Source organism: Ascaphus truei, chromosome 6 (assembly GCF_040206685.1).
Source record: "Ascaphus truei isolate aAscTru1 chromosome 6, aAscTru1.hap1, whole genome shotgun sequence".
Classification (NCBI taxonomy): Eukaryota; Metazoa; Chordata; class Amphibia; order Anura; family Ascaphidae; genus Ascaphus; species Ascaphus truei.
The window spans coordinates 113,635,721-113,660,384 of NC_134488.1; the positions used below are offsets into that span (position 1 = coordinate 113,635,721).

At 43.5% G+C, this 24,664-nt stretch overlaps 1 protein-coding gene across 6 annotated transcripts in view; it reads left to right on the forward strand.

Moving 5' to 3' along the window:
* The window catches only part of PHC2 (polyhomeotic homolog 2), a 162,408-nt gene that overhangs the window by 29,641 nt on the left and 108,103 nt on the right, over positions 1-24,664 (forward strand). For 2 of the 6 annotated variants that reach the window (XM_075605805.1, XM_075605809.1), the window contains exon 1: positions 19,112-19,315. The exons of 1 other annotated variant lie outside the window; for it this stretch is intronic. In XM_075605805.1, coding sequence (XP_075461920.1) covers positions 19,309-19,315 — 7 coding nt within the window. In that variant the 5' untranslated portion in view covers positions 19,112-19,308. Of the gene's footprint in view, positions 1-19,109; positions 19,316-24,664 lie in introns of those variants that run through there. 3 more of the 6 variants (XM_075605804.1, XM_075605803.1, XM_075605810.1) reach the window with 3 other exon arrangements.

The window sequence follows — 24,664 nt, forward strand, 5'->3', positions numbered from 1 at the left end:
ACAGTCAGGGTAAGAAATCTATACAGTATATTCTATGCACGTCACTGTGTACACTGTTAGCAATATATACATAATTCTATTCAATATTTTCTTTTTCCAGTCCCCAGCCACCTCTTATTTAGAAAACGTTACTGTTTCGGTGCTGGGTCATGAATGAATTGCATGCCCTTCGAGGTTGAACTTAATATTTTTTTAATTATTAGGCAGAGTCAATTTCCACTATTATTCTGCTGCAATCCCTTTAACCTTCAACGTTTAATATTTAGTAGAATGTATGTAAAGAAAGTCTAATAGCGTTACAATATTCTAACCACAAGATGCTCCAGTTTATAACATCATAATTCCTTAAACCAGGGGTGCTCAACGCCCGTCCTCAAGCCCCCCCCCACCCTCCCCCACCCCCCCACCCCCCTCCCCCAACAGGTCAAGTTTTCAGGATATCCCTGCTTCAGCACAGGTTGCTCAATCAGAGGACTGGAGTTGAGCACCCCTGGCTTCAGCTATGTTTGGGATTGAAGCAATGGTCCTGCTGTCGGGGAAGCCCTTGTTATTGAGTATAGGGCAGTATTTTGATCGGGAATCTTCAGTTATATTGGTTGATACTGTAGTACCCAATACCCAAACCTGATACCCTCTACAACTCAATATGCCGTTTCGTTCTCCAATGCAACTACAACACACATCACTGTGAAATGCTCAAAGAACTAGATTGGTCATCACTTGAGTCTAGGTGCAAAGTTCACCTTTCCTGTCTTGTCTTCAAATACTTTCTGGGCAAGCAACCAGTCTATCAGAACAAGCTCCTCATCCCTACCACATGCAGCACTTATCACCTGAGATCTGACTCCAAAAGACTGTTCATGGTCCCAATGGTCAACAAAGTATTTGGCCGCTCCTCCTTCTCTTACTGTGCACCCCACAACAGGAACAATCTACCGGAGACTCTCACAACCACCACCAGTCTAGGGTGCCTTCGCCTGTGCGGAGGCTGTGATGAAGTGGGTGCTTTCCCTGGCCATGGTGGACGGGCTGTGGGGGGCATTCCTAGGGGTTGGCTACGGGCGTCATGGAACCGCTCACGTTACCGGCCTGTTGCGCATAGAAATTAGTTTGAACTGATTTATTGCGCAACGCACGCCCCTCCCGCTTCCGCACGCACCCGCACGCAGCATGGACGCGAACACTGCCTTAAGGCAGTCTGTTCGCTCAGCGTGCGGACGCCTACGCACGGTCTGCGGTACCATGGCCCCAGCCTTAGTTCTTTCAAAACTAAAGCTCACATTTTAATCTGGTCTGTAACTGTTACGCCTATAATATATATATATATATATATATATATATATATATATATATATATATATATAAAAACAGGGTCCCCCCTGGCGCCCCTCACCTGCGCGGAGTAGCGGGTACCCCTGCTCTGTGCAGGGGAGCTGCGTGGGTGAGCGCGTCGCCGGGAGCTCCCGGCGGCATCTGCATTCAGGTGTCGCCATATTGGAAGCGTTTGCGCATGCGCGAAAGCTCGCGCCTGCACAGTGTAGCTTCAGGAGTTGCGTCGGCCATATTGGGATTGGCGCTAGTGGTTGCGCATGTGCAGAAGATCACGCGATACAGCGGCCACCATTACAAGTTCGTGTATGCGCAGATGAGTGTAGCGGCGGCAATTACAATGTCGCCCATACGCAGTGAAGTAGGCGCACGCGGCCCCAATGTTAAAGAGGTCCTGAGTGGACTACAATTCCCAGCAGCCTCTGAGGATTGCACTTTCACCCAGATCACATGCTGCATTCCAGCCACTAAGACTTACAGATTCTCTGCAGCAGGGAATTGGATACATTGTTGTGTGCAGACAGGAAGAGTCATTGAGAGCTGGGAGCAGGTTTGAGAAGGGTGTGTGTAGGGAGCAGTAGCCCCTGCATACTAGGCCAGGTTACCCCCCCAAAGCCCCAGAAAGCCCTGAGTCACCAGTAAGTTGCTGCAGCTAGGGACAGACCCAAGAGAGGGATGCTGCCACCTTAGCTGAGCAGGATAGTTAAGTTGTGACCGTATTGCTTTGCAGTGCAGCACAGCAGTTAGCTTTGGCTGCTTCAAGAGAGGCCCCTTCAGTGCGATGGGGGGTTGCTTTCTATAGTGCCCAGTGTTATGTGATATCACCGGTGCCAGTTGCACGCGGTGATCGCGGCCTGCGTCTGGGCTCAGACAGGCTCTACCGTGAGAGACATTCTGTGGTTGAGACGCTCCCCGAGGGAGACATCTCACACAGAGGTGGGACACCGCGGAGGCGGATTCCTGTTCCTGCATCAGAACCTTTTTGAAGAACGTTACACCCGGGCACGGACGTGTGCCCGGGCAGGTACCTATAAGTGCACCAACTATACACACGTGAGCAGCGCTGCCACACACCTGGATGGGGGTCCAGGACACTGGGATACTGGTGCCGAGCACCCAATCAATGTGGGCACTGTATGGTTGGGTTACTATTGGGGCGGAGATGCCATGGGCCTACGAAGGGAAATAGGTGCCCCTTGCACCCAATGCAATGTTATGTAATGATGTGTTATGTTGTAGTGCATATAGTAAACGGTTTTATCCATACCCTGGTGTAAGAACTTACTGTATGTGGTTCCTGTGTAAGGGGTTATTCTACACACTAGAATCCCTGCACAGGTGGAGGCGTTGTAAGCAGTACGTTCCAGGATACACCCCAGGCTCCCAGTGGCGGAGGTTCAGGCCTCCTGTGAGCCTATCAGGTATTGCACCACACTGGTAACATATGTAGATTTCCCCACATGGTCCCTATCTGCGATTCGGGGGGGGGGGGGAATATGTGATATATATATATATACATATATATATATATAATCTCTAACTGTGCATGCTATGTCTTGTATATAATGTATAACCCTGTTCACTTATGTAACTATGTATTTGTAACCATGTATTATTTGTCATCTTAACTCTATGCCCAGGACATACTTGAAAACGAGCGGTAACTCTCAATGTATTACTTCCTTGTAAAACATTTTATAAATAAATAAAATACATTACTGTTCTTATCTCCTGAAACTATTCAGATTTTTATTGCTTGAGACTCTCAGGGGAGCTGTTTTGCTGTCTCTGCTGTGCCTGAGCTGTCCTTTTTGCTCTGGATTTACCAGTCCTCTGAGGTATGCTCTCTTGGGAAGTTGCTAGAGATGGGGAAGAAAAAAAGATATGATCTGGAATCAGTATGTCACATAATAGCATAATGCATATGGAGCATAAGATTTGCGAAGATAAGGCAAATGAAAATACCACTTGTGAGCACATTCACATGTCTCAGGCTACGCCCACGCTGTCTTCGCTGCACGCACGCCTGCCAGGCTGGTGGCGCTTACAGCCGAGTTCCCCGGTCTGCAGTGAGCTGCAGGGGGAAAGAGGGGGGGGGTGCAGCCATGATGTCACCCGGCAGGTTCGCCCTCATTGGCTGAACTGCCGGGGGCGTGACCACCGCGCTCATCACCAGTATTGAGCTCAATTTTCCTGTCTTCAGGAAAAACTGTCTGCGCAGTAGTGGGCCGGGCACCATTGAGGGCCGGCTCTTGTCCCTGCGGCGGGCGCTACAGCAGGCAGCGGGGAGCTGGCCTGAGACAGGTCTGGAACGCTGCTTTTCGCCAGTATTACCAGCCTCACACTGATGAGACCCAAAAGATTGAAACTGCTGTCTGTGATTAGGTTGTGCACTTTAACCCAGGCTGTGCTGATAAGCTGTGTAATGTGGCAGGCATAAGCTTACAGGGGTCCATGTCAAAATAGATTTGAAGTACAAGGTGACACTGTGTGCTCATTTGCATGTCATTACCCAGAATCCCTTGCTGCAGTGGAAGAACTGCATGCTAGGAGATAATGGTAAAAAGCAGGGTCTTAGACACGTGTATGTGCTCACAGGTCATATTTTCATTTTCTGTATGCTATACAGTGGAGGGTTTTTGTCACTTTTTTACCCACCATAACTTATTTAAGGTGTCGCAGATAATGCAAAAACTAACTGTCTATCAGTACATAGAGAGCACATCTGTCACGTCTGTGATGGTACATGCCAGTTCACCACGCACAGGGTGGCCAATCAAATTGTTGAGATCAGACCATAGACCAGGGGTGCTCAACTCCAGTCCTCCAGTCCTCAAGATTGAGCCACCTGAGCTGAAGCAGGGATATCCCGAAAACCTGACCTGTTGGGTAATCTTAAGGACTAGAGTTTACCAGCACTGCCATAGCCTAATACACACTGAGGACACTCTTTACTCATACTCAGTGATTCAAACAGAGCAGCACTCAGGACATAAGCGTCTTATTCGCATACAGTCATTTTACACATGTCCGTTGTCTTGACATTTTGGGGAAATAAAAATCAGAGAACAGAATTCACAGGACTCCAAGTCACTGGGGCTAATTCAACCTGTTCTATTTCTTGGTTGTTATTATTGTTTATTTGTAAAGTGCCAACATATTCCGCAGCGTGGTACAATGGTTGGGGCTCAGAGATTTGATAATTACATTAACAGAGTTACGTATAGGGTGGCCAGACGTTCCCGTTTATCCGGGACAGTCCCGTTTTTTTAGGCCTTTGTCCGGACTTTTTGGGCCACTGTCCCAGTTTTTATCGGCGCCGGTCGCACATGCACGATCGGCACTTGGCGGCTACGCATGCACAATCTGTGCTTGACGATCGTGTATGCACTAACTGCGACTGCCCATCGCACATACGCAACAAGCAAAGCGCCGGCGCTCACCATTCATGTATGCGCGGTTGGTGCTTCACGTTCGTGCATGTGTGGTCGGTGCTCGCCGTTTGCGCGTAATTTGGCCCGGTTTTTCCCGGGACATATATGGTCACCCTAGTTACATACCAAGTAAGGACAAACATGCACAGATACAAAGGGTAATGAGGGCCCTGCTCGTGGAGGCAAGGAACCCCCCTGCTATTGCCTTAACTTACACAGTATGTACTCTTTTGTCATACAATGTTAATGTCCTCCCTCCTGCATCATACTGCGCTGCGGAATATGTTGGCGCCATACAAATAAAAGATAGCCTATTGATTTGAATGGGATTTTCTATGCAATAAGGCCAAATGGGCACTATCTCACTTTTTTTAATAAACCCCATTGATTTCACACGTAGTGACTGAGTCTAATGTTAGTTATATAGTCTCGTTCTCGTTGTGAATTGTAATTTTCCGTTGACAATTTGTGCACATCCGTGGTAGAAGAACAAGCGGAGCAATTTGTTCCATGTCCCTCCAACATTTAAAGGGATGAGTGATATTAACCACCAGTCTATTGCTGTAAATAATAATAACTTTCTCCCAACAGTATAATGCACACGGTACGCAGCACATAGGATTGTTACAGACACAGTCGCTTTCCAGCTGAGCTTACAATCACAATCTATGTTTTTGGTGCATGTGGCACATGGAGATAAAGTGACTTGTCCAAGGTCACAAGGATCTGACACCAGGAATTGAACCAGGTTCCCAATTCAAACTCGGTGTCACTGTTTACAGAGTTAGTGGCTTTACTCACTGAGCCACTCCTTCTACACACGTGTTTCGAGCCACTTCTGTTTAACCTGGGTATCTGCATTCATTTTTATTTGTGGCTTTGGAATCCTAAGGAAATTCAATTTTGCCAAGTGCCTTCCGTTTTATGGTTAATTTATATGCTAGCCGGATAGAAATCAATGGGTCTCTGTAATCAATACAATATTAGTGCTGCGGAGAAAGGAGTTATAGTCATGGCAGTTCTGACCCTTGTGCAAAACCACTATGTTCAATTGACCTGTTCGTATGTTCAGGGACATGAGCACGGTGTGTTACAGGACTTGGAATCAGCACAGGGATGTGAGCAGTAATGAGAAGTAGCAAGTCATGTAGCTGGTAAAAAAAAATACAGAGCTGCACAAATTCACATGGTGCAGTGGATAACTCGGAGATAGGTAATCGCAGTAAAGTATGAAGGCAAAGTACAAGTCATTTGTAAATGTATTTGTATATATTCAAGCCATAAAAGGGTGTCTGAGGAACTCAATCAGATAGTTATGAAAAGGTTCTTAGCTTCACAGGCTGCTCGCAGAAGGGCCAGGATCACCCTCCAGCCCGAGCTCATATATATGGAAGAAAGAATCCACAGCACTCCACTTGGTATCGAAAATTCCAATTTAATCCATCAATAGCAAAAAATACACAGAATGTGTGATGTGTCAGACGCACACTGTCCTTCAAAGGACCGTCTAGATCCGAAACATCGCCCATTTTTTAGATTTTTTGCTTTTGATGGATTGCATTTGAATTTGTATTGATACCAAGTGGAGTGCAATGGATTATTTCTTCCATATCTACATGTGGTCCTCCTTGCCCAGCTCCAAGGGAGTTTATATCAATGTCTGTGCTATGGTTACTCAGGATGCATTACCTTGTTCAGGGTTCGCGCAGGCTGTGCATTGGTAAGCATTGATGGGTGCCAGGAACGTTATTTATTCAAACAGCAGCTTTATTATCTTTTAGGCACAGTCACATTTAGCATACATAGTTCATCTTGTATATCTAATTCAGTGTCCTTGGCCTATACTGTTTGTATTGCAACCCTAGCTGCCCCCATCTCGACCCGCTATGTAGGTGCTCAGGCTTTATCACTGCTATGCTACCTATAGAGTTCATCTGCTCTGCCATGCTGGTATCGCTCCATATCCTGACGGTACTACTCCAACCTCCTCATTTCAGGGCAGCTTGCGTGGCCTCCTATGTGAGATCCAGCGATGGACCCTACGGTGGCGCTAGTCTAACTATGCATAGGGGCTGTGGCTTGTGGAGCCTCCTCTGGGCATAGTCTCTCTATGTATACCTTGAGAGTAGTATAAAACCATCTTGGTGGGACTCTATATTAACAGGATACTTTCCCTAACTATAAAACAATAAAAAGGAATCATTCCCCTGTCCTAAACATAGGAACTATATACATGGTGCTCACTGTGAGATCCCTCTTCTTCAACTCCTCCTGGGATCTGCCTTTCAGAACTTTCCTCCTTTCTATTTATAGCCTAGTCTGATGTCACTGTCTCCAGGCAGAAGAGGGCGGGCTTAACTTCTGCTGAGTCTCCCCAGCACAATGTGATAGGGAAGGGGCGTTACTCTTTGTGGGCCCGCACAAGCGCTTAACCCCAAAAGGGGGTTACATATTCAAAGCATGTACAAAATGAGACTGCTAATAGAATGATGACAGAGAATTCCTAGCTGCTATCTGACCTACAGTACCTGTGGGTCTGGTAAATTACTCAGGCTTATTAGGACATTTCTTGATTTCTGGAAAAAAGAGGCTCATCTGCAACGGCTTTATATCAAATGTCTCCAGGTCATTAGAAGTGATCCAGTCCTGTTTTTCTTTTCAGTTGGAAAAACAGGGTTGTTTAAAGTCCCACAATGCTTTGGGGAACAGGAGTGGATCATTCTGTCCCAATAACATTTAGTAAGGATGGGCAGGTTCGCTGTTTCAAAATCCGAACCGCGGCAACTGTGAAGTTCATTTGCATATCCACGACATACGACGCAGGGAGTTTTTGAATCAGAGCGAGATAGGAGCCAAACCCTGTGGAAGGCTAATCCTGGTTTTTCTTTTTTTTTCTTTACGAACTGGGACAACTTTTTGGTTTGAAAAACACAAACACATGCACAAAAGTTCGAATTGAATAGAAATGACAAAATGTCTTATCGCGGAAAATTTTTTTGAACCAAAGCAGCAGTGAATGTTCCCGCCCTTGCCATTTAGTAACATACTTATTTCACTAACCAGTGGCCAAAAACATCATCTCACACTACTTAAGTATTTTTGTAAAGCAGAGATCTGCAGAGTAGAGCAGGTTGTGGAGGTCCCATTTTATAGTGAGGGGTCTTTGAACATATGATAGGCTACTTCTGAAAAGCAAAGCAACCATCAAACCGGCAGGTGCTACACTGGGGTGCAGTTTGTGGCATGGTTTAATTATTAGTAATGCTTAATCATGTTTTAAATATGGCAGATAATCGCACGCAGGCATACACATGCTAATAAAAACTCACAGCAGCCCCTGATTGGCTGTTGCTAGGTAACATCATAATTATGAGGAAATGAGGCTGTTCTTTTCTTGCTTGGGAGTATGTGTGTGATTGCAGGGGGCATGTAGTCAGACAGAGGGAAGGGGGAGGCAGAACAAAAGGCAGCTCTATGTGGGACGCTGGTTGTTGGAGGATCCAGTCAGGACACTGTGTTTACTGGTAAGACCCCAGTCTTTATTTTCCTTGTTCCAGCATCATGACCCTAATCCAGGGGTGGCCATCTCCAGTACTCATGGACCACCAACAGGTCAGGTTTTAAGGATAGCCCTGCTTCAATCTGATTTGAGCTACCTGTACTGAAGCAGGGATATCCTTAAAACCCGACCTGTGTGGAGTTGACCACCCCTGCCCTATTGTCATCACCCATTTTACCTCCAAACCCCCATTTATCCTTATAGTGCACCATGGTGGTATAAAAGGTGTCAGACATCTTTAGCAGAGGATGGGTTAATCCATCTGTGATGTATGTGTGTTTATATTCACATTAACCCTAACTTTTTATAATTATTCTTTTTTTCTGTTAACTCCTTTGGTGCAAGAAATGTTGGTTGGGCATCTATGGCACTGTAATAATTATTCTTGTTATACATCGTTGTATACAGAGTAGACTCAAAATCATGACCTATTTATTGTCTATCAAATTGGGTGAGAAAATAAAGATAGGACTAATAAGGATGCTACTGGTTCGGAGAAGCTAACAGACAGTTTTGTGGGCGATTGTATAAGAGTTTGAGAGTCACAGCTCAGGTTGGTGGCATCACTTGGTCACAACTATGAGAGACATAAGTGAGTGTGCAGACAGCCTTTCCCAGTGAAATTAATTAATTTATTTATAAATTGTTTTACCAGGAAGTAATACATTGAGAGTTACCTCTCGTTTTCAAGTATGTCCTGGGCACAGAGTTATGACAGATACATGGTTACAAATACATAGTTACATTAAAGCTGCAGTTCAGTCTTTTTTTTTTTTTTACTTCAATAGTTTAATGTGGGCAATCTCTAATTACCTAAAGAACTGCATAGCTGCCGGTCAATTCGTTCTCCGTCTATTGATTGGCAAAGTTTGGCGACATCTTTAAATATGGGGAATGTAAATCGTTGCTATAGGAACAAGCATGCTTGTTAAAATAGAATACAAGAAAATTGGTCTTTCAAAGTTGTTGTTTTTTTTAAACAGAAAATGCTAAAAGTATTTTTTCTTACTACAGAAATGATTTATTAAAAAAAAAAACACATGCGGGATATTGCCTGAACTGCAGCTTTAAGTGAGCAGGGTTATACATTATATACAAGACATTGCATGGACAGTATGTGATAATATATGTTATAGGCGTATGTAACAGTTACAGACCAGGTTAAAATGTGAGACATGGTAAATGACTAACTGAGAGGCCTGGTCTGTAGGCTCAACACACTTGACATTGACTTAGATGGGAATTTTTGGCTGACTGGAGGTGTGATTAGCCACTTTTGGGATTATTGAATAAGACCCTTAGGGGGAAATTCTATACACATCCAAAGCAGCCATGAACTTCATTGGAGATTTTCAACAGAGATTTACCTGAACAGCTGCCTTACAATCAGAACGTGAGACTCTCACAGCCAGTATGTCTCATTCAAAAAGCACTCAGAGCCGTAGTACCCAAAATAACAAAAAGCATGGGGTTATATTTCCAGCAGGATAGCACTCAAATGTGAGTGGGTGTACATGAGAAATTCTGTGTATGTCATGGTACAGTACATATTCGTTTTTTACCAGAGGAGCCAGCAATGCTCTGCAATTAGAGGTTGTTTGTGTATAAAATGTACATATTTGCCCAGCCTGACTGCCTGGTCGATTTTGGTTTTCTCTAGGGATATTTCTTCAAAAATGTCTCCCAAAGTTGCTGTTTCAAGGCTTTTCGGAGTGGTGATACCCAAATCGCTCAGTCTTTTAGTCAGTCATACTATTATTATCATTTATTTATAAAACGCCAACATATTCCGCAGTTTAGTACAGTATTTGGACATTTTGGTGGCTGCATTGGAAGTTCCTGTTCTATGACGTGTAAAGCCTGGATCAGGTGGTCAGACTTTTCTCTTTCTTTTCTCTTTCTTGCACTACCCATGTTGAAGGACTACGAGATCCCTACAGGGTTATTCAGCATTAAGCTCAGCACACTCGCCCCAATGTTTTCAGTGTTGTTGAAGTCAGACCCAGAATGCGAGACTCCTCACCTGTGAGATCTGCCGCTGTCGCACAGCTGATGGTGTACTGGTATACTTTTTTCCTTGTTTAGTATTTAGTCATGTCCTAGAGCTTCGTTTTCACTTGACCAGACAGGCCTGTGATCAGCACTTTATCTCATGCAAGCTAAAACTATTCATCTTACTATGCATAAAGTAGTGTCCATAATGGATTAGAAATGGAATTGATTCATTTTTATGGCTTATATACTATTCCTTTTTAGTGCACTCAAATATTTTGAAACATGTAAGGTTTGGTAATAATTAACCCCATCATTGCCAACGGGCCCCTTCTATCAGGCGTGGTAGAGTAGGCGTGCCATCTCTTTGCTCACTGGAGATGTAACTAGTCATATGTGGCTATACTGAGTGCAGCAAACTGATCAAGAATTTGGAGAGTACCTGCAGTAGATGGTTTCAACCTCACTCCAAAATGAAAGAACAGCCTTCCCTTTAGCTGTGCAGAGATATCCAACATGTAGTGATACAGTGCAACAACATCTTTGCACAATTCTATGTGCTTTAGCAGTGGTAGTGATATCTTGCCACAAATATAACTTCAGTAAATGCAATTTTTTTAAAAGCAGCACTCTGCCCTGATCGCCATTTTTTTAAAACTCTTATTGCCCTTTCCATGGCTGTTTTATTTTTTAAACCCGCTGCTTTGGTTAGGAGATATAAGTGTTTGAAATATTAAGTGTCTGGGAGATTAAAATGAAGCTCTCCATAGAGCCCGGCGCAGTCTAAAGGGTGCTATGGTAGCCTCAGAAACTGGAGCTGAAGAACAGTGCAATTTTTTGTAACACTGGAAAAACATTTCTTAAAAATAACAAAGCAGAACATGTTCAGGGGCAAGATACTGGCCTATTAAATGTTTAACTAATATTGGCTTCTGAGGGGAGGATTAAGTATGATTTGAAAACCTGAATTTGCCAAGCGAGCAGGGCTCCAGTGCTGTTATTATCAGGTGCTGGCATTAGGGTCAGCAGCTTGAAATAATGAATGGCACCATTAACACTGCTTGTTATCAGAGGAACCAAGAACAGGGTCACATTTTGGGGCTTTTAAATATCCCATCACAATTTAAAGCAGGAAGGCCCTTCAAATGTTTCATTGTTGTACTTCTCTGATCTGGGGGACCTCTGGAGTGCCCCCTTTCAGAAAGTTACACCTCTGGCTGCATGGCATAGTGACTTTCCCCTCCTAATATTTGGGTACAAACATGATATTTTGGCTCCAAGCAACAAAAAATTATCGGGGTCATTAGCAGAGGGAATCAGAGCTATATGGACCAAAATGCACCAGGGTTTCCAGGCTGCCACAGAAGGTAGATAGATAATTGCCTTCTACAGACTTGCTCACTGCCTGTCAGATTAATTAACCCCAGGGGAACGGAGGAGGGAAATGTCACGAGCTCCGTTCTGGATTCATTTCACCAGAGCCACTTTAAAAAAAATCACTCAGCTATAGCACTGCGCACTTCCATCACCCCCTACTCCTATGCCTTGTGATATGGGCTACCATGTAGCACTAGAATAAAAGAATGAGAGAGAGGAATAGTGATAGGGCTGAAAGCAATGACCCTGATTTTGAAGCAGGGTACCTTGGATCAAATCCTGTGTGTCAGCTCCTTGGGCGAGTCACTTAATCTCCATGTGCCATGTGCACCCAAAAATAGATTGTAAGCTCACCTGGGCAGGGATTGTGTGTGGAACATTCTATGTACACTGCTTTGTACTATGTACTTTGTTGTAATTGTAAAAAACTTTGAGTCCCATTGGCAGAAAAGTACTATATGAAATAGTTATTATTAAGGGTCTTCAGGATCTCAATTTATGGTTGAGAGGGTAAGAGTTTAGTCATTATTTGATGTTCATATCACATGCTTTTCTAAATATGCCTTGAAGAGTGAATAGCTCACCGATACAGGGTGATAACATGGCCATTCTGTTACTGGTCATTCTGGCAGACAATTGGTTAAGGTCATGCAGAAATAAGTACACATTTACTGTATTTGCCATTTACAGGCTCTTTTTATGTTCAAACTGTATGGAAGTGCTTGTAGATTTATATGTCTACACAACATAATGAAAAAGAGACATATGAGGCTTACATTAGGAATATACATTAAACACAAGGTGTATATATCAAATAAAAAGATCACTTCTGAGCACATTCACATCTTATACAGGTCTACAACCCTGCCTTCCGCCATTATAACCTAACATACAGTGCTTCCACTGCAGCAAGGGATTCTGGGAAATGACATGCAAATGAGCACACCGTGTTGTCTTTTGCCTGACACCCATTTTTACATGGAACCCTTATGAGTTAATGCTCGCTGTTAACATAGCATGGTCTCTCTGGCTTTGCATCTGATTCCCATGTTGTGCATAAAAGGCTGTAGACCTGTCTAAGACATGTGAATGTGCTCGCAAGTGATCTTTATATTTGCTATATGCTATACGGTGGAGGTTTCTTTTTGTCTTTTTCACCCACCATAACTTAAAATGTTATGGTATATATATCTATTCATAATGTTGGCATATCTTTACACTGATCCTAAAATCCAAAGGAAACAGATGTACAGACCAATGAAAAAGCACATTTAAATGCGTGATGATGCATGAAGGGGTGTTGTGACTTTGGTGAGGAAAGACCACAACATGGCCGTTTTTCATGTTTAGAACTTATTACCTTTTATGTTTCTATAACAAGACAAGCGTAAGCTTTTTATAATTGATGTCTAAAGTGTCGTCCTATTTCCTCCAAGGACTGGATTCCCCATCGGCACATCGTCTCGAGTCCAACTCTTTGAAAATACTTATAGGTGTTGGAATTTGGTATTAAAGGCATCAATCAACCAAAGGAAACACGTGATTGCAAACACCCTCCTATTCAGAGGTTTCAAAGTAAGGCCGTGTTCATGCTTAGCGTGACCGCGTGCCAGCGCGAACAAAAGGCCATGTCTCAATGCGGACAGCCAAAGAGCGCGTGTGCGCGAGAGCAGCGATGCAGCCGATATTTCATGCGACGGCCGGGTCACGTGAGCGGTTCCGCCAATGAGGGCAAACCAGCTCCGTGACGTCACCCACTCCCCGTCGCGTCTCCCCCATGGCCATAAATGGCCTCTGCTGCAGGCGTGCGCGATGCCACGTGCTCCGTCGCGCACGTGCCTCGCATAGCCTCGGCCTAAAGGAAATTGTGCTTAATATATAAAGAAACAAAAGGCACCAAATCTGTGATTTAAGCGTGGTTACATTTGTTTAAGGAAGCCAATGAGATTGTTAATCCTTAAAAAGGGTTTTTGTCAGCTCCTATGAATTGGACCTTTTGAGAAGCTGGCTACACAGTTCAAAATGACTTTGCCTCTCCAGGGCCATTTGTGGATATTTGCTGTTTTAAAATACCGTAGTAATACTTAATCAAACACCTGCATGCTGTATCCATCTAAATATACAGTATTTGTTTTATTTGGTTTGCCATACAAGTTCTTTTTTTTGTTTTTTAACCCCTGATAGCACTAATGCAAACGTCCTGACACCTTCTGCAAGCAGTGGTTGAAGTGTGACATGTACACACCCAGGGTACCACTACCTTCTAGTTTACAGACCTACAGTTACATAGTAGATGAGGTTGAAAGAAGACATTGTATCACAGTATTTTGATCCAGAGGAAGGCAAACAGAAAAAAAACCCCAGTGAAACATTACCCAATGCTGTCTCATAAGGGGAAATAAATTCCTTCCTGTCTCCAAATAATGGCAATCAGATTACTCCCAGGTTCAACATCCTTCCCATGTTTACTTATTTGGTAAATCCCTGTATACCTTTCCTTTCTAAAAAGATGTCCAACCTTTTTTGGAAGATATCTTGAATACACTTTCTTGCTATTAATGTGTTGTATTGTATTGTATGTCTTTATTTATATAGCGCCATTAATGTACATAGCGCTTCACAGTAGTAATACATGTGGTAATCGAATAAATAACAGATAATATAAATAACAGATCATGGGAATAAGTGCTTTAGACAAATATAACATTAAGGAAGAGGAGTCCCTGCCCCGAGGAGCTTACAATCTAATTGGTAGGTAGGGAGAACGTACAGAGACAGTAGGAGGGAGCTCTGGTAAGTGCGTCTGCAGGGGGCCAAGCTTTATGTGTCATGTGTCCAGAATGTTCACAGTGCTATTCATATGCTTCTTTAAGCAAGTGTGTCTTAAGGTGGGTCTTAAAGGTGGATAGAGAGGGTTCTAGTTGGGTACTGAGGGGAAGGGCATTCCAGAGGTGTGGGGCAGTCAGTGAAAAAGGTTTAAGGCGGGAGAGGGCTTTAGATAAAAAGGGGGTAGAAAGAAGACATCCTTGAGCAGAACGCAAGAGTCGGGATGGTGCATAGCGAGAAATTAGGGCTGAGATGTAAGGAGGGGCAGAAGTGTGTAAAGCTTTAAAAGTGAGGAGAAGAATGGAGTGTGAGATGTGGGATTTGATCGGAAGCCAGGAGAGGGATTTCATGAGGGGAGATGCTGAGACAGATCTAGGAAAGAGTAGAGTGATTCTGGCAGCAGCATTTAGGATAGATTGTAGGGGAGACAGGTGAGAGGCAGGAAGGCCGGACAGCAGGAGGTTACAGTAATCAAGACGGGAGAGAATGAGGGCCTGAGTCAGAGTTTTAGCAGTCGAGCAACAGAGGAAAGGGCGTATCTTTGTTATGTTGCATGAACATTGTATAAAATGTTTGAAGTAACATCCTTAGGGCTTTGCCCTGATGCTTAGCGGGTTTATCTTGAAATCAGGCACAGTATCACAAATCTTTTAGGCCACTTTGAGTACTGTCTGAAAGATAATATAAACAATTAAATTAAGAATAATTCCTTCTAAAAAAAAATGATGCTTTACATTGCACTTGGTGGGCATTCCTGCAGCCCTCCCTATGCTGGAATCCTGCACATTTCTCCAAAGGAAAAGAAAATAATAATGATGTTAATTCACCTCTCTAGTTACCTTGAGTGTCAAAAAGTAGATAGACAACTCTTCAGGGCAGAGCTAATGCGGCAGTATCCTGTGCAATCATTGTGTTCCCCTCTAGGATTGAATGAAGTAACATGGCAGCTCCCCTCTGTCTGTTCCATATTGTTCTAGGAGCAGCAAGTATTAATTACACTGAATATGCAGAATGAGACTGTTCCCTCCTGCAGCTGTTACAGGCGGCATTATGATTCCCAGGGTGACCAGCAGAGCATTGCTAATGGCATGTAGTAAACTGCAGAATTTTACCCAGCGGTGTGTGTTATCAGATACTGCTATGCCAAAGCCCTCCATACACATATATACACACACACACACATATATATATATATATACAGCTCAACCCCGTTATAACGCGATCGGTTACAACGCGAATCCGCTTATAACACGATGCAAGCGTGGCCCCCAATTTTCGTATATTTATGAATAATTTGCAACACGATTATTGGTATCTTGAATACCTTATTCTACAATGCATACAATTGTACATTATTTCTAACGTGATCCTTTTATAATGCGATGGCATTCTTTGGACCCCAAGCACAGCGTTATATGGGGGCTGAGCTGTACATATATATATATACACATACATACATACACACATATAGCAGGTGTATCGGGGTAATCACAGAAGAATCTGCTCACGCGGCCTCTCTATGAGGGTAGCGATTACTAAGCTTCCTGGTACTTTATTGGCTGTCACCCTCCATTCATAAAGCACCTTTAAACACAAGCATACACGTCATTTAACCGCTTCACAGCGGGGAATACCTGCAAGTGCATCGCAGAGCAATGCATGTTTAAAGAAGCGCGAGTGCTATCGTACTGCTGAAAAATGAATATGCCATAATACATCAAAATAATGATTATGACTAATACAGTACGAAGCGGCTAATCACGCCGCAATCGGCTGAAAACTGTCTTCAGATTGTATTCAATCAGGCCCTAACTGCATTGCCAATATGTTGCAGGTCTTTCTGGCAACAAAGAGGTTAAATAAATAATTATACATTGCTAGAACAAGGGGGCCATATATACAAATGCGGAGCTTACAATCTTACTGGCATTGACACTGACCTATAAAGTGTAAACCAAGTGTATTAGCTAGATTGTAGCCAAGGAGTTTGATAGATACATTGTCCCTATTCCAGGCTTTTAAAACGTGTGTGTGTGTGTGTGTGTGTGTGTGTGTGTGTGTGTGTGTGTGTGTGTGTGTGTGTGTGTGTGTGTGTGTGTGTGTGTGTGTGTGTGTGTCAACATCAACCTTACTTATTTGGGTCTTATGAGAAATTAATATGTATTACTTTTCATCTTCAACACTGGATTCCAGCATATCAGCTACTTATGTGTAACTGTGTAACTAATGATAGCACCATAATTACTTTGCAAATAAAACACAGAACAAAGCTTCAGTTTACCTGGGGCTTTAAGGACTGCCAAATGATCTTACCACCAGAAGACATAAGATAGGGTAAAAAAAAATGTATAGAGCGTTTGTTTACTATGGATAAGTTAAGAGTTTTATAAAATATTTATCCTTGTCCATTAAAAAGGTCTCAGTCAACTACACATAACGTAATAATCCCTACAGTGCCTAATGACATACCTGGCCTGGGGCCCTTATGATGTCATGAGTACCTGCTTGTTTTCCAATCCACCATCCGGGTCCTGGTACCATCATGTGATCCACAAGTGCCACTATTCTTAGTTTGCATTCATCCAATGCAGGGCTGCCTCTTTCTAATAATATGAGGCATTGGTTTTTCTTGTATAGCACTGACAGCGTACACAGCACTGTGTATATATACTTTTGCAGGCATGGATCCTTGCCCCGCAGAGCTTACAGCCTAATGTTTGGGTCATGAGGCGGAGGTAGATAAGGTGATTTGCCAAGGTTACAAGGAGTTGACAGTGGGATTTGAACTAGGTTCTCCTGCTGCAAGCTCAGTGTCGTTGTTTCCATAGTCAGTGCCTTTTACTCACCGAGCTGCTCCTTCAGCCTAAAAAGCAGTTACTGTTAAAGCATAACAGAGGTAAGTAAGTATAACATTACAAATCATGAAGAGGCACACAACCGAAAATGGAGCTAAAAGATATGTCCCTCTCCTTAGCCAAGTCTTTTGTATCTTTTATAATAATCCAAATTGTACATTGAATCCCTGATATAACACCCCCCCCCCCCCCCCCCAGGACCTCAAATTACTCTCAAATAATCATCTCCCAATTGAAAGGTCGATACCTGAACTAAACCCGGCATACTCTGCACAGAAATGAATAATCCTTATAGGTTTTTAGAAATGGATATAATTATGGCACATATTCGATATTGGGGCAAGTAAAACACAGACAGTGGCAGGGCAATTTCCATCAATGCGCATCGATGTGGACACGTGTAAGCTTTCCGTGGCTTATTCTGTATACACTGAAGCAGTTGATCGGACTATTTTCAGACCAAATTTCCTACTGACTTCAAGGGGGAATTTGGGCCGAAAATGGCATGATCAGCTGCTTCAGCAGATATAGAATGAGCCCCTCCGAGCATTTGCTGTCTAAAGTAATGGCTCCTAACCTTTGTTACTTGCCCTGTCGTGGTAAATTCCAATGTGCCTTTCTGCCAAGAAGGCAGCCATCTATAAAACACCCACTGACTAAAACGACCTTAAATATGGGCATATGGATTTCTGAAAGGGTGAAAGAATAGATAATTGTGCTTTGTGCTTTGTGTTTGTGCTTTGTGTATGTATATATATATATATATATATATATATATATATATATATATATATATATATACTGTATATATATAATGTGTGTGTATTGTATGTCTTTATTTATATAGCGCCAAAAGTGTACTCAGCACTCCACAAAGAATACAGTACAGGGAATTATAATAATACATTAAGTGCAGCAAAATCAGACAATAGGAAAGTAAATCCCTGCCTCGAAGAGCTTACAATCTAAGTGGTATGATGGGAGACGTACAGAGACAGCAGGTGAGGGAATAAGTGCTGTAGATGGCAGTGCTTGGACACAATGGGTGGTAGAGTGAATGTGGGTGTGGGACAGTAGCCATGAGTGCAGGCTATTGGGATGCTTGATTTGTGGGGCAAGTTTTAAGGTTGGTCAGGATTAAATCAGAAGGTTAACACCATTTGCATGGGAGAAGATGGCACGCACACACACACACACACACACACACACACACACACACACACACACACACACACACACACACACACACACACACACACACACACACACACACACACACAGCAACTGTAAATATTCCTGTATATTCATTTGCATGTCTTAGACAGGTCTGCAACCCTGTCTTTCACCATTTACCCACCATAACCTTAATAGTGGTATATATATATATATATATATATATATATATATATATATATATATATATATATATATATATATATATATATATATATATATATATATTACACACACACATACTGGTTGTTGTTCAATAGCTAATTAGCTTGTAAACTTCTTTTCCGAGTCTACCATCGATGTACATGTGATGGGAAAACAATTGTACTGAGAGGGCTGTAAGGCAAGTGCGGGCCCCACTGAGACAGTAAGAAATGCTAATGTAATTGCAGGCTTGCCACAAAGGTGGCATATTTTAATTCCGCACAAGCCTCTTCCCATCCCCCTCCTGGCTTCTCCACCCCTCTCCTGCAGGAAATGTCTCAGAGGGAGCACTGCTGTGCACGCCTTTGATGTGTGTTGGTTTAGGAAGGCTGTGGGCCCTGTCCTCTCCTCGTACTGGGAGGGGCCGGCCATGTCTTGGGGCAGTGGTGTCCAGAGGTGTGAGGGTAAGAGCCAGACCTGCCAGTGATAGGCGAGGGTGCAGAAGGGAGAGCCAGAGCAGGCAGAGACTGACACAGGGCATCCCAACCCTCTGTTATATATGCTCAGTAAGTACGCTCCTTTATTCTCTATATTGTTACGTCCCTTCACTACTAAGGTAATGTAAAAGCAATACATTGCGGGTTAACCCCTTCTGTGCCAGACTGGGGTCGGCACCGAAGGGGTTAACTATTAACAAGGCTGCCTCTTCGTATGTTACATATGGATTTATTTTTTACCTTTCTTCTTCTTCTTTTTTTTTTTTACTGGTTCTTGATTTTTTGTTTGTTTCCCATTTAGATTGTATGCTCTTGGAGCAAGGAATCCATCTTCTAATTTGTTTAACATATGTCTAATATTCTTATAATAGTCATTTATTCGTAAATAGCGCTGATGCGGTACATTGAAGTAGTCATAAGGCAGAATGGTAAAATCTTAAACTTTGAATAACATTTTGGAGCCGTAGGCACCACTGGGAGACTTGAGTGACTTGTTCAAGGTCATAAAGAGATGACATTATATTTTCGATGCCCCCATTTGAAAGACCATTGTTTTTACAGCTAAGTCACATTTTAACCCTGTATTTAATCAGTATTTCTGGTTATTTTACTATGCTTTTAATATAAATACTTTTCATACATAAGATATGATCAGTGCCATTTTAGAATATAGTAATACGAAATGATTGCATTTATACTAAATAAATATCTATACATGTTAAAAATCACTTAACCCAGGGGTTCTCAAGACCACCCCAACAGGTCAGGTTTTCAGCATGTCCCTGCGTCAGCACAGGTGGCTCAATCAGTCCCTGCTTCAGCACAGATGGCTCAGTCAGTGGCTCAGGTATTGACTCAGTCTGTGACTGAGCCACTGATTGAGTCACCTGTGCTGAAGCTGGGATATCTTGAAGACTGGAGTTGAGCACCCCTGGGCTCAGCAATTTTCTGGCAGGGGAATCTGCACATTTGTAATGCAGTAAAGTGGTTAAGCAAGACTTTCTCCCTCACATGCTGACATAGCCCTGGGAACACTAGAAGGGCAATTACACTCTAACACGCCCATATCTCTTTGATAACACCAGGTACATATAACCTGAATATTTGCCATCCCCATAAGAGATGTTTTTCTTCTAAGAGTTATTGGGGGAGATGTCTCAACGTAATCTGGTCTGTAACTGTTTCATTCACCCATAATATATATTCTTTAACAGTGCATGCAGTGTCTTGTATATAATGTACTGTATACCCTGTTCATTTATGTAGCTATGTATTTGTAACCATGTATTATTTGTCTTAACTCTGTGCCCAGGACATACTTGAAAACGAGAGGTAACTCTCAATGTATTACTTCCTGGTAAAATATTTTATAAATAAATAACGTAAAGAAAGTGCAAATAGAAGTTCCTTGTGACGCTTTGCCCCATCTTCTGCTAGCATTTCTGTCACATGCATGAAAGTGTTTCTTACGGTCGCCACAAATTGTTGACCAGAAAGGCTTAAGCCACCGCAGACCTGGTGGATTTCTTTTTATGCAAATACAAGATACAAAAGTGACGCACGCAGAAGCAGAGTCTGCTGCATCTCATTACAATCTGCGTCATGTAACTCCACCAATTCTAAGTTGATGCACACAGTGCAAACCTGGGAGCAAAGACCTGGATACATTGATTCAAAGTAACGCAAGATGAAAATCATGCAATTTGGCTTAATACATCACGCCCATTGAGTGTACCTAATATAAAGGAAATTTGTGCCCTTTACGATGGTGTGTGTGTGTGTTTGTGTATAGATGTCATGTGGCATGTGTTAAACAATATGTTACCAAAACACCAGTGACATATAGGGCCACGTTTACTAAGCAGGGCGATACCATAGGACATCTTTCGGTGCTGGAAAATGTGTTATAGAATGCTTAGTAAACCTTTAGATAAAGGCCATTCTGCGTAAATATAGCAAATTCTAAATAATAATAAATATATACGATGTCAACGTATTAATAATAATAACAACTTTACTTCATATAGCGCTTTTCTCCCAATGGGATTCAAAGCGCTTCACAATTACAGTATAGTGTGCAGTATATAGCACATTGTTACAAACACAGTCCCTGCCCATATGGTAAAGTGAGAAAATCGGCAGCACACAGCCAAAGGAAGCCAGGTATGGATAATGTAAACAAAATACTTTATTAACAATTAAACATCACCAAGGAGGTGTAAGAAAAGCCTCCTTGCAGTGCTTTATCAAGGAGTAAATGCCCATATGAGCTTACAATCTATGTTTTTGGTGCCGGAGGCACAGGGAGATAAAGTGACTTGCCCAAGGTCAAAAGGAACCGACACCAGGAATTGATTCAAACTCAGTGTCAGTGTTTTTTACTCGCTGAGCCACTGCTTCCCCCTTATCAATTGTCAGTTTATATTAACTGTCAGAAGCACAATTTTAATATGTATGTATATATATATATATATATATATATATATATATATATATATATATATATATATATATATATATTATATATATATATATATTATATATATATATTTAGATGGTGCCAACAAGGTATGCTTTGAAAAATGGGCATTTAAATAGAGGGAAATATAATGCTTAAAGTGCATGAAACCATAAAAACCAAATCTGCCCCGGGTGCTTTCAATGTGAGTTAGAAGGAAAAAATACAAATAGAACAAGATATTACCATTAACACAACTATATTCTGGTACAGTAGCATTGACACAAACTGTTAAAATAGTTAGAGACTAGCTGATATACCCGGCGTTGCCCGGGCGTGGAAGGGCAGGGGGCATGGTAGGGGGAGGGAGGGAAGGGGAAAAATTGCAGGGGGAGGGAGGGCAGGGGCAAAGGGCAGGGGGGGCAGGGGGGGCAGGGGGCAAAGGGCAGGGAAGGAGGGCAGGTGGCATAGGGTAGGGGGCAAAGGGCAGGGGGAAAGGGCAGGGGGAGGGAGGGCAGGGGGAGGGAGGGAGGGCAGGGGGAGGGAGGGCAGGGGGCAAAGGGCAGGGGGGGCAGGGGGAGGGAGGGCAGGGGGCAAAGGGCAGGGGGCAAAGGGCAGGGGGCAAAGGGCAGGGGGTATGGGAGGGTAGGGGGGGGCAAAGGGCAGGGTGAGTCAGGGACGCGTCAAATAACCCATTCCCCTGCGTTTACTCACCTTGCACACGGTCGCGCTCCTCTTTCTACGGGTACCAGTCGCCGTCCTCCTCCACCTCGGGCTCCTCAGCGGAGAGGCTGAAACGCTCCGGTGAGGAGGTGCTGTGCCTTTCGCGGGGAGAGGTGGAGACAGCCGGAGGAGCGCTCTGTGTGAGGGGAGAGACGCACAGTGCGTGCTCTGTGTGTGTGTGGGGGGGGGGAGGACAGGGGGCAAAGAGAGCCGTGGGGATGTGAGAGCGCCGGTGTGTGAGTGTGTGTGTGTGTTTGTGTGACCTTTGGCCCGTCACTCCGCCTCAGGCCAATGAGAGGTGTGTGGGGGCGGGCGGGCCAAGGGAGCCATCTCATTGGCCTGAGGCGGAGTGACAGGCCAAAGGTCCAATGTGATTGCCGCTAGGGACACAGGGAGACACATACAGACAAAGACACATAGAACACACCGAGAAAAATATAGTAAGATGCCTCTCTGCCTAAGAGCTTACAATGCGATATACAGTATAAGAAACAGATACAACCTGGGCTGGCACTAAAAGTCTTGCTGTAAGTCAACATTAGTGTTATAAGTTCCATGTCTTCTCTATTATTGACCACTGGCTCTGTCCTTCTGTCTCTGTGCCACTGCATTCTTTTATTATTATTCTTTATTCAATATGCCGGAAAGCCGTTTCCCATTTCCTGCAGATAGTATTTGTCTTGTTCATCAGGATGGAGCTGAGGTCTTCCCTAGAATGGTGAAGATATTTTCAGTCTCTTCCCCTTCTGCTCACCCTGTGCCTCTCTGGCTATATTCAATTTGTTAATATCACACCTTGAATACCTGATGAAGGTGTGATGTTAGAAACTGAAACGTTGACAACGATGTATAATTTACATTTGTATGTCATCAAGCCTGGTGTGTCACTGCAGTTTTCTCCAAGTTGAATGCTGTACAGAAGCAGTATCTGCACCCAGCAACTTCTCTCTGTGTTCTCTCCTGGTAAGGTGTGCAGTCTCTCCACAGCTATAGCCCTTTGAACATTTTTATACACAGCTCTATGGTAAGTGTAAGTGGTATGGTCAGTATGCAAGGACAAAACAATAGCATTTTAATGGAAGCGTTCTAATGTGTGAGAGTGAGGCTCTATTCATGTATATGGGACCATAGATGCTAAATAAGTAAGTGAGATAGCCTTCCAAGAGCAAGGCAGTGACTCTGGCCAGGCCTGTATGCAGTGGCGGATTTCCCCAATGCTGTATAGGCTATAGCCAAGAGCGGCAAGTTTTACCCCAAATGCTTGTGCTTGAAATGGAGTGTAGCCCCATCCCGGCTACAGGGACTACATCAGGGGGTGTGTGTTGAGAGGGGGGGTCTTACCTTCTCTGTAGCGGCCCTGCAACATCATGTTATCATGTCAATCCGACGTTAAACGATGCCGCGATGTCACATGACGATGCATTGCCATGACAACGCAACGTCACATGCCGCCGTGACGTTATAACACCGCTACACTGCAGGAGGAGGGACACTCTTCAAGGATTATCCCCGGGGCCGGGAGGTAGGTACCCTTGATTACTAAGGGGCGGTAATAATCTTACAGCCTATGGGCGGCAAAATGATCAATCCGCCACTGGCTGCATGGGCACCATAACCTGTGACCTAGATCTTATCCGTAGTTTATTTCATAAAGGACAAGAGAATAACTTGACTAAACTTGTGAAGCGCTATGTACACTAATGGCGCTATATAAATAAAGACATACATACATATACAAACCAGGGTCAGTAAGAGCTGGTCTGTCCTGTTTATTTGACGTTGATTGCACTCAGGAATGTTCTGTAGGACATGTAAGGGTTACAGCTCAGTAGAAGAGAGTGTTTTGATGTGTGGTGTTTAGAGAAATGTGTTGGAGATCCCTGGCAGTGACAGGGACAGCGCTCTGCGGGATGTCTGATATCCAAAGCAATGCATTGCAGGTCCCTCCAGCAATAACAGAGTAGGGCAGCAGTGACCAACTCCAGTCCTCAAGGGCCACCAACAGGTCAGGTTTTAAGGATATCCCTGCTTCAACACAGGTGGTTCAGTCATTGATTGAGCCACCTGTGGTTGAAACAGGGATATCCTTAGAACCTGACCTGTTGGTGGCTCTTGAGGACTGGCGTTGGCCACTCCTGGTGTAGGGCAATAGACGCTAGAACGTAACAGTGTGGGTGCCATTAAATGGAGTGGAATGGTGCTGTGTTCTGTAATGATAGGCAAGGCATGGATATTAC